The 11,242-nt window shown below is 42.6% G+C and overlaps 1 protein-coding gene across 4 annotated transcripts in view; it reads right to left on the bottom strand.

The window, feature by feature from the left end:
• The window catches only part of GSR (glutathione reductase), a 44,409-nt gene extending 34,287 nt beyond the window's left edge, over positions 1–10,122 (bottom strand). For all 4 annotated transcript variants that reach the window (XM_006884124.1, XM_006884126.1, XM_006884125.1 and 1 more), the window contains exon 1: positions 9,832–10,122. In XM_006884124.1, coding sequence (XP_006884186.1) covers positions 9,832–10,122 — 291 coding nt within the window. The remainder of the gene's footprint in view (positions 1–9,831) is intronic.
• Positions 10,123–11,242: the final 1,120 nt, after the last annotated feature.

Raw genomic sequence — 11,242 nt, 5'->3', positions numbered from 1 at the left:
AGAACTCAGAAAGGCTCTGGGAGACAAAATCCTTTGGAAACAGTGTTCTGGTTGGGTGGGTTCTCCCAAATTCTGATGCCCATAGTCAGAGTCTGGGCCTTTTATCTGTTACAGCCCCTCCCTCAGAAAATACAAAATCTTAAAAAAAAAAAAAAAACACAAAACCACCCACCAATATCATCCCAAAAGACACCCCTTTTGTCAATTTAATGCTGACTCATAACAAGCCTACAAGATAAAACAGAATTACTGAAAATGTTTCCAAGGCTATAAATCTTTATGGAAGCAGACTGCCAACATCTTTCTCCACAGAGTGGCTAGTGAGTTCCTACCACTACTACGGTGCCACCAGGACTCCTTACATGATCTTATATCTGACCTAATTTTTCATGTGCAACACCTTGTAAATAAATGATCCTTAGTTTTTCTGTGAAATTCTTTTCACTCCACTCTACACTAAAACATCCTCTGTTGTTACTTGTCGAAAGGATCTTTAAAAAGAAACACAAACACTGAGGTGTGCTCTGAGAAGTTGGAGATATGGCGGGAGATGGCAAAGACTAATGTCTAAGACTGATGTGCAAAAAAATTAAAACAGGTAAGTCAATAGACAAATTATTAACAATGGAATGTGCCTAATTCAACTAGCCCCTCCCTTCCTGATCACCTCTTTATCTGGAACTTATTGATAAAGGTGTGCCCCATCTTACGATACTCTAAACCCATAAAACAGGATCATTTTCAGATTTCAAGGAACACCAGTAACTACTGAAAGAACCAACAGAGAGGTCCCTTGAATTTGCGGGCCACTTTAAGTAAATGTACACGAGCAGATGGTCAGCCGCACTATACGACACGGCATAATAGATGGAGAGTGTCATTTCCAAGAGAGGCTTTTATTGACATAATACTGATTTTCAGCCTAGATTACAATACCCTAATAGGCTGTGTGTTTCTCAGGCTGTTTTCAAACACCTGCTTCTCCTGTGGGCGACTCCAGCTGGTGCTGAGCAGCCTGAACCACAGTGATGAGAATGATCAAGAAGGCTTTTGTCTTTAGGATCCTCTCCCGAGGATTACCTCTTCCTCCTTAACCTTCACTGGCGAGACCTGCATGCCAATCCCACAGGAATGCTGCCAGGCTTTATCACGCAATCAGTAATAGCTCAGCAAGAATGCTAGAACAGGGCTCCCACAGGCCCTGGGGCAAAGGGAACAGTAGGTCAGAAGGAATTTTTCACGGTGTAGGACGACAACCCAACTAACTGCAAAGGACAAAGAAACCAGGATAGTCTGATTCAGGTGGCTGTAGGCAATCTGTGCTGCTAATCTAATTCTACATTTGAATCAGACTCCAAACTATTCTAAAGATCTATTCTTCGTCGCAAAAATGACGTAATCTTAGTAAGCAGCAAGGATTTATGTGCATACCTTTACCTGAAGAATGAGAGGGGAAGGGGAAAGATTCTTTCTCTCCATTTCCCTCCTCAAGCTGAACCCAATATCCTATTATTGCACTATTTTGCTGGATCCAGAAAAATAACAAAATGTAAGAGTTGAGTCAGGCCAAAAGGTCTGTCAATGCCTGCTTTTGGGGGCCAATTCATTGTAGTAGTGGTTCTCGCCCCTGACGCCTCTTCAGCTTTACCTTTACTTTACCAAGCATGATGTCCTTTCCCAGACACTGGTCACTCCTTAACCACATATTCTGCTATCAAGAACCTCTCCAAAATGCTAAAGAGCAATGATGTCAGTTTAGAAATTAAGGTGTGCTTTATGAGGATCTCTGAGGGTCCCTGTGCCTTGGTTGACCATCCACGTGTGTAGTTTAGAATACAGCTGGGAAAACTTGGTGGAAAGCTAGCTGGAAACAGCTTACTAGAAAAGCATGTGGACATGTCCCCAAGAAAAATGGGGTGTGTTCATGAGACCTCATATGACTGAGAAGAGCAGCTGTGACCTCATAAGACCCAGAAGAGCAGTTATAAAGTCTTAGTTAATGAGAAACTAAAGTGCTTGAGAGCTTGTAGAAAATACAGACTAACGAGAAGCTACTGTCCTTGAGAACTTGCAGAAAATAGAGATGATAAATTTCTTGTGAGTTTGTTAGGATTTTCTGGACAAGTTATTACAGCGCTACTGTATTAAAATAATTTTTTAAAGAGATAACTACTTTCTATGTAGTGAGAAACTTAATAATAATAGAATGTTTGTATTTTCTATATATACTGAGAGAAATAAATGATGGGGCCTTGGTTTTTGCCATGATTTTTTGTCTTGGCTTGGTCTCAGTCCCCAGCGCCTCACCTTTCCTTTTGCTTGTCTGTCTCTGTTTTTCCTCAGCAGCACTGGGTCACCAGGTCCCAGAAGGTAAATGGCTACAGTGCCTGAGTCAAGCCATGGTATTTTCAGGTGCTTCCTATGCATCTGAAAGTTGGGGAGTGAATACAGAAGACTGAAGAAGAATCAATGCCTTTGAATTATGGTGTTGGGGAAAGTACTGAATATACCATGGACAGGCTGAAGAACAAATAAACCCATCTTGGAGGACGTATAACCAGACTTCTAGAGGGAAAGATGGCTATACTTAAAGTCACATGCTGCTTATTTGGGGCAGGTTGTGAGGAGGGGTCAGTTCTTGGAAAAAGACATCATATTGGGAAAGGTGGCAGGTCAGAGAACAAGGAAGACCTTCAATGAGAAGGACTGACATGGTGACTGTAACAGTGGGTAGGAGTATACCACAGAGGTTCTTGACAGCAGATTTTCCTAATGCCACATATCTTTTAATTTCTTGACTTCTGGTACCAAGGATGTTGATGGTAGATCCAAATAAAATGAAATCCTTGACAACATCAATCTTTTCTCCCTCTATCATGATGTTGCCTATTGGTCTAGTGGTGAGGATTCTTGTTATTTTCAATACTCTTTACCTACACCATAACCAGATTCACTTCAATGTTTCCAGTAGGTTAAAGCCTTCCAGTGGTCCCTGTCCCTACCTAGCTCTTAGTGTGGTATCAGGCTTTCACATACCACAACCACCCATGGAGTTCTAAAAAACACATCTGTCAGGGCTTCACCCGGGCCTATTAAACAGAAACTCTGGAGGTAGAGATTCATGTAGTACACACTTAACCAAAAGCTTTGAGAATAAACAAATGTCTGATGCATAAGAAACAGGGAGGAGAAGATTCTCCTCTTATATTTAAACACTTTTGTTAAGTCATAGATTCCGCCACATAATTACACCAAACACATAGTATCTGAGGGCTGGGCCCCCAATTCCACAGATTATACTAATCATGGTTTGTTTTTAATCTCATTTAGCTGAGTGTGTGTCTCAGTAAAACAAGGGTGCAGCACCAGAACAATCCTTGCTAAAATCTGATCAGATCTGCTGCGTCCAATCCTCAATGAAACTAACACCATGTTTCAGAATGCTGAAAGTAATGCCATTTGACAGACTGTCCTTGATTTGAAATCTAAGCTTCCTACTCTATGTACATTGGGTTGAGATGCGTTGGAGATGACTCAGACAGCACCTATAACTTTCATTAAGGAGCCCTGGTGGTGGATGTAGTGGTTAGACTGCTAAACAGAAAGTCGGAACTTCAAACCCACAAAGCACTCCACAGGAGAAGCAGCAATCTACAAGAAAGACTTACAGCTTTGGAAAACCTTCTGGCAGCATTACACTGTCCTACAGAGTTACTATGAGTTCAAATCAACTCTAATGTAGTGCCCTTGCATTTGTTGTTTCTTTGCCTTTTTAAAACTCTGTCACTGAAATACTTCAGAAAAATTTAGAAAATACAGATTGTAGTTATTTGCTATTGAGTCAGCCGTGACTCAGAGTGACTCTATAGACAAAAGATATGAACCCTTTCCTACCTTGTGTCATCACAGACATACTTGAGCCCACTGCTAAAGTCACTATGTCAGTTCATTTTATCCAGGGTCTTCCTCTCTTACACTGATCCTCCACCTTTCCAAGCATATTGTCTTTCTCCAAGAACAACCCCCTCCTTACTACATTCCCAAAGTATATGAGATGGAGTTTCACCATCCTTGCTTCAAAGGAGAACTTCTGGTTTCATCTTCTCTAAGACAGATCTGTTTGTTCTCTTTGTAGTCCATGCGATATTCAGTACTCTTCTCCAACATCACAACTCAAAGATATTGGTGATTCTTCTATCCTGAATCACTGCTCAACTTACAGCTGCATAATAAGCAATTGTTGTTGTTAGGTGCTGTCGAGTCGTAGACGACTCATAGTGATCCTATGAACGAAAGGCCTGAGCACTGTTCATACATAGAGTTTCCGGAGGCAAGCCATTTCGGAAGTGGATGCCGCTCCTGTTTCCAGGCTTGTTTTAGTCGGGAAGCTCCAGCCAACACTGTCCACCATGAGCTCTCATTACCAAGTTTGGCACATCACTGTCACAGTGTTCAGCATCACAGCAACCACGAGTTACCTCTGTACAGCAATGCAAAGACCAGTGCTATACCACCTGTTGTCATTAATAAGCAATAGTAACATTAAAAATGGAGGGTACTTACATCTTACTAGTCCAATAGGTGCTAGTGGAACCCCTAAGTAGTGGCCTTCAACCCCTAAGTAGTCACCCTTCAAGCCTGGAACCAAATTCACCCACTGGCTCAACTTTCAATCAAGCAATAAATAGTCCTATACATTAAGCAACAATAAATACCAGGGAGGTATGCACTCCTTAAACTAATGAGCCATATGAGACTTTGGAAAGGGCAGCATTTGCTTAGAGAAAAAGCTCAAAGGCAGGAATGGACAAGAAAAGGCAAACATAAATGATAAACTTGGGACAGAAGAGGGGAAAATGCTACTGATACTGCAGGGACTGCAAAATGTTCATGAATTGTCAAGGTGAAAATCTACTTGCTCTGTAAATTTTACTCAAATCACAATAAAAGTTATAAAAAACAGAAAAAGAATTTGACTAAAAGAAAATTATGATAACAACTAAAATGTAAGCTAAGGGTATTTTTTTTAATCTACTTTGTTTGCTATTGTGACTCAATTGTGTGGAAAAATAAACCTGGCACATAATACATATTACTGAATAAATTAATAAATTAACAAAATGGAAAGAACCAGTTGTAGAGTCAATTTTTAAAAAAAACTTCTATTTTGTTTGCCAGCAGACATGTCTCATTAGCACTGCTCACCACAAAACCATTATAATGTCACTTTCCTGCTCAAAACCTTGCTTCCACTCACCACATTTCCAGAAACTCTGTTTTACAACATCTTGTTATCAGCTTCCCATCTCTTACTTCTATTTGAGACACTTAAATTAAATACTCATACAATATACTCAGCCTCTATGCTTTACTGAGTCCTGGGGCGGTGCAAATAGTGGTTTGAGTCCACGCAGAAGTACTTTGGTTAAACAGGCCTGGTGATCTGCTTCCGAAAGGTCTCAACCATGAAAACCTTATGGAACAAAAACAAAAGAAAGAAGCAACTCCTGCCATGCTCACTGTTTACAGTCATCTTATTGAGGGACTTCCACTATGTCCGTGACCCACTACTTCCCCAGCATAATGGTTTTTTCCAAGGACTGGCCCTTCCTGACAACATGCCCAAGTTACGTGAGACCTCTCACCATCTTTGCCTCTAAAGGGCACCCTGTTTGCACTTCGTCTATGACAGACTTGTTTGTTCTTTTGGCAGTTGTAAATTCATGGTAATAAGCTTTTCACTAACACCACAATTCACAGGCATCAGTTCTTCAGTCTTCTTCATTTACTGTCTAACTTTCACACACCTATGAAGCAAATGAAAATACCATGGCGTGGATCATGGCATGGCTCCTTATTCTTTAACTGATATCCTTGCTGTTTAAGAACTCAGTTGGATTTAAAAAAAACTCCAACAACACAAAAAAGAACACATGAACAAATGAAATATTACGCATTTGAAAGCCCCATTTCCCTAACTCTTGCTCAGAAATCATTGCACAATATGATTTCAACTGTGAATAGCACTGATTACTAGATTCTAGATAATCTAAACCCATGATATAAAAATGGAAGCACAGGGTCAGAGGTCTCCCAACTTCATAAACAGGGAGAAGCAAAATCAAACTGAGCCAACACTGATTTTTATATAGTGAAAGTCATATACCCTCACCCTCAAATCTTGTATTAACCAATATTGATACCAACTGTCCCTCACAAGGTACCCTCTACTTCTCTGCTGGAGTCAATAATCAATCCACTGCAATGGCCACAAAGAACTCCCAGACCATATTCACAACCATGGGATTAGGAGAGTAATGTTTTTTTTTGTTGTTGATTGTTGTCAAGTCGAGAACAATTCATAGTGACCCAATGATTGCCACTGAGTCTAGTACAACTCACAGCGACCCTACGAACAAAAGACCCGAAGCCTTTCTATAACTATCGTTTCTCAAAGTTCATAGAAACGAGAGTAACAGATTCTAATTTAAGATCAGGAAGTGCAGTAATAGGAACAAGTCAGGCTTCAGTTTTTCAATTAGGACAGTTTCTTAGCTGTGCCCACGGGCAGGCCTTTTTGGCCCTTGCCCTGTTTTATGTCCTGTTTAGGTAAGTGTTACAAAGTTAGTTAGCTCAGCTGATAAGTTCATGGAGGTGCCTCAATCAAACAAGGCTTCAGCTAAAAGTCTCTTACAGTCCCTAGTTTTGTGCTGTTTTCAGTGTTACAACTCTAGAAAAAGCTCCACTACTGGTTGCTTTTCTTGGAGGAGGCAGTTCTTGGAAAAGGACATTGTGCTCGGAAAGGTCCAGAGTCAGAGAGGAAGACACTCAACAAAATGACTATAACCACACAGTGGCTTTTACAGTTGACTCAACTGTATTAGAGATTGTGAGGGCGGCACAGGATAGATAGGTTGCTACATGAATAGTAGCCAACTCAACGGTGTATAACGATAAAATAAGCCCAGCACAATGGCAAAATTGACTAATCCCTTGTTTTAGTTCCATACACCTTATTTGTATGGTCCCATCCCTGAAAATATTCCAGGTACTTTATCGACATTATTAGTAGGTAGACTCTCCAATCCACTTAGAGATAATCTGTGTGGTCCTACTGAGTCATTTTGTGGGAGTTATGAGACCATACAGTGCTAGAAGGGTCAACTGCACTACAAAAGACTTGTCAATTACTTCTCTCTCTCTCTCCAGTATTAAAGCTACATCTATATCCTTTCCTGTAATTCAAACCAAAATCAGTTTTAAAAGAGCCCTAATAAAATGTTATATAAAAAAAAACCCTATTAAACAGACTTTCTATTGAGATCAGGGCTCAGATGAAAATAAAATCGCGTCAGCATAATCAGATGAGCAAGACCAGTACTGTTTTTTAAGTAGCAGCCTTTGCTCATCTACGCAACAATCTGACCTCTCCGTGTGTTTGCATTCATTAATAAGAGTCTAAAAAAGGGGTGTTTGACCCTCTTTTAAATTTAAAGCATATACAAAACTTCAACAATTTCTACTTGGACAATGCAGTAACACTGGTTACATTCTTCAAGTTACAAGACCTTTCATAACCTTTTTCCAAATCATTTCACCATCATTAATACAAACTCACTGCCCCATAAGCTTCTTATCTAACCTTTCAAATTGCTGTTTTCAATTTAATCATACATAATTATACATAATTCCTTAATTATTTCATGACCTATGGGATCCATGGTACCTACCTTCATTTTCCATCTCTGGAAAAGCTGCTATTAATGGGAAGCTGTTATTCTACTTTAATGAATGCTGCCATCTGGTGGGTGGGTGGTTGCTATGTGAGTGAGCTTGTAACTATGAATCTCAAGTTCAAGCCTCATCTTACCAGCTCCAGTACAAAGGCTTTTTGGGACACAGACGGTACCATTCACTGCCTAAAAATCTGTATTGTTTTTATTTCATTCAAAATCACTTCCATTACTAAAAAACACACGTTGTTGTTGCATGCTGTAAAGTCAGAGAACCAATTCACAGCAAACCCTCCAGCAGGTTTTTAGAGGCAGTAAATCCTACTCTATGACTTGACAGCACTTAACAACAACAAGAGAGCTCTGTTGGCCTAGTGGATAGAAAGTTATGTTACCAAGCCAAAAGTGGGTGACTTTAATCTGCGGCCCTCAGGCCTGGTTTTAATTGTTTTCGCTCAAGCATTCTTCTAAATCATATAGCACTGGTCTGTCCATTTGTGTAGAGAGGTGGTTGCTGTGATGCTAAACACTGTGACAATGATGTGTCAAATGTGATAATGGTTACCCATGGTGGACAGTGTTTAGTGGAGCTCCCTGATTAAAACAAGCATGGAAGCAGGAGTGATGTCCACTTCTGAAATAGCTTGCCTCCGGAAAATCTATGAACTTGGAGAAACGACGAAAGTTATACAAGTGTTCAGGTCTTCCGTTCCTAGGGTCGCTATGAGTCATCTATGTCTCATGGCGCTTAGCAACAACACCCACTAATCCCACAGGAGGAGACTGTGCTCTTCACTCTCCCACAGAACAGGTGCATTCAAGTCCCGAGCCTTTGGGATTGCAGTGCAGCTTCTTACCACTAAGCTATCAAAACAAAATAATTTAGTCTCAGAAGAATGAAAAAGAACATAATGCTCAAGGGGTCAATAGTATCTACATACCCCTAAATTTAATCATCTATCTCACATAACAGTATTTTCATGTCCATCCTAACCTCAGTTCTACACATAACCATATAGAGAGCTCTGGTGGCCAAGCGGTAAGGAGTCATGCTGCCAATCCAAAGGCATGTGGTTTTCGAATCTATCAGCTGTTCCACAGGAGAAAGATAGGCGATTTACAGCCTCTGAAAACCAGCTGGTGGGTCAGCTGTAAATTGGCTTCCCAATTTACTGTCATGCACATAACAACAATAATCTTCAAGGAGCTCTACTGGCCAAGTAGTAAGAAGCTGAGCTGCCAAACATTCGGAAGTGATTCGAATCCAGCATCTGCTCCTTGGGACGAAGATTTACTTGCGATTTACTGGAGGGCCAGCTATGATGACAGCAATGAGTTGAGGAATCTGAATTTAATCTTCTGGATTAAAGTGTCAAGTTCTAAATTAATATTCCCCCCCCCCTTTTTCTTGCATTCAGAGTCACCTACAGAACAAACCCCCAAACCCTATCACCCACATTCATTAAAGGGGAAGCCCAGGGAGTAGGATCCACGCAGAATTTTTCTCAAATTCAGGTGGTTCTAACGTGAAGCCAACCCTGAAATCCAGGGGCATAAAACCATTTTATCCTTGAAATTGAGAAAATGAACAGGAAGGGTATTCATCAGGAACATACACCTCTGCAGCCTGACCCCACCTCTCAGGCCAGGTTCAATTTCCTAAATGCACCCACATTAGTGTTTCAAGAATCTAGTAACAAGGCCAAGCATAAAAGGCAATCGTTATTCTCCTGCCTTGAGTACGAATGCAACCAAATTAAGTTAGATTTAATAACCTACGGCTTCATTTTCTATTATAACCTGGACTGGGTTCAGATCTGTGAACGGACAACCGTTTCAGATGAAAGGCCACTTTAGAGGCCTCAGAGAAACCTCTGTCATCTAAAGTTGGTGCGGACCAGACCCGAGAGGGAATTGTCCTCAGAAGTGGGGGTAGAAAAGCAGAGAGAGCTGTGTCTGGGCCCCTTCCGTGGGCCTGGATCAACATAACAGGTTAAGAAAAAGCAATGCTGTTGCTGAACCAGCCAAGAGGTTGCTTGCAGAACACAGCGCTGCAGAAACAGAGCGGGAAGAAGGGCTCGAGGATCTTGGTACTCACGCAAGTGCCGCCTAGCTTGTGGCTCTCCACCACCGCGGCCCTGGCGCCGAGCTCCGCTGCCCGGCGCGCGCTGGCCAGCCCGCCCGAGCCGCCCCCGATCACCAGGTAGTCGTAGGAGGCCACGGCGGCGCCCGGCGGGCACTGCGGCTGCGACTCGTTCGCCATGGCACGGGGAAAGGCGCGCGCGGCGGCGGGCTGGGGACGCGGCAGCAGGAAGCCGACAGAGGCGCGCGCCGCCCGCTGGCAGCTCGGCCCCGCGCTCCCGCTCAGGGCCCGCAGCAGCAGAGCCATGCACGCGGAAGTGCGCGCGAGGGCGGTGGCCTGGGGCGGGTCTCGGGGCAGGCGGGGGCGAGGGCCCCAGGCAAAATGCAACCTCACAGTGACTAAGCACCTGGCTGGAGGGTAGAGGGCATGAGAGTCCCAGCCGCGGCTCGGGCGGAAAGAGAAAGGAAGTGTGCCCGGGAAGAAGCGGGCCGCCTGCGTTCCCCGCCTGCCGCGGAGTAACCGGACCGGCTTCTGAAGGCGGGCGGTAGCCCTTGGCTCTACCCAGACTGAGGGCTGAGAACTGGAAGCGATTAACTGCTGCGACATTCCCCTAGCCTCTATATATGGGATATCCCAGAGCCTGCTACAGAAGGCCTGTGAGGGCGGCAAAAGGTGGACCAACACCACCCCTGTTTCTTCCTGGGAGTTGCCAGAAAGGACAGTTTACCCTCTTTGTTAAAAAAAGTTTGCGTGATAATTTATAGAGCAGACTGATTTCCATTCAACAATTCGCACAGTTAAAAACACATTTGTTTCCAGACATTGATTACACACATACACACACACACACACACACACTGAGACAAGCAGTCTTGCTGGATTTCCCATTGCCTTCATCCTTTGCTATCCCTGCCGCCTGGGCGTTATCTCCCAAATGCTGCCCTTTTGATCTAGTGTACTTAAGTGTTCTAAGAAATATATTCCTCAATGGTGTTATAGATCACTTCATAAACCTGTTAATTGTTTGCCTGATGGATGAGTCATGTGGGTGGGAAGAGTGGGAAAGAGTCTTTTGAGTGCTTGAATGGTGTCTAAAAGTCATTGTTTGAAGGGGGGGGTGCAACTTTGAGTTTTATTTCACAATTTTCTCCCACTGTATCAGAGACCTGTTGAAACTCCTTTCAGAGTCATCAGCATTGGTAAGTGAACATAGCCTACTTCTGTTCTTACGGTTTATTATTGACTCCTTGGTTTAATATTAAGCCTTTGACTCTCTCTGCTCCAGACAGGGAATGACCAGTGGAACTTTAGAAACTTTCACATGATTTCTTCGGTTGATGTTTCTCAGTACTTTATCTGCAGGCTGGCAGATCATTTCAAGAGCTGATTCTGGCCCTAACCCAAATCTATTGAATCAAAACTCCTC

The sequence above is a fragment of the Elephantulus edwardii genome, unplaced genomic scaffold (genome assembly GCF_000299155.1).
Source record: "Elephantulus edwardii isolate Elephantulus edwardi_28Jun2011 unplaced genomic scaffold, EleEdw1.0 scaffold00031, whole genome shotgun sequence".
Classification (NCBI taxonomy): Eukaryota; Metazoa; Chordata; class Mammalia; order Macroscelidea; family Macroscelididae; genus Elephantulus; species Elephantulus edwardii.
The sequence above is the reverse complement of the archived record's forward strand: the minus strand, read 5'-3'. Positions and strand labels throughout refer to the sequence as shown.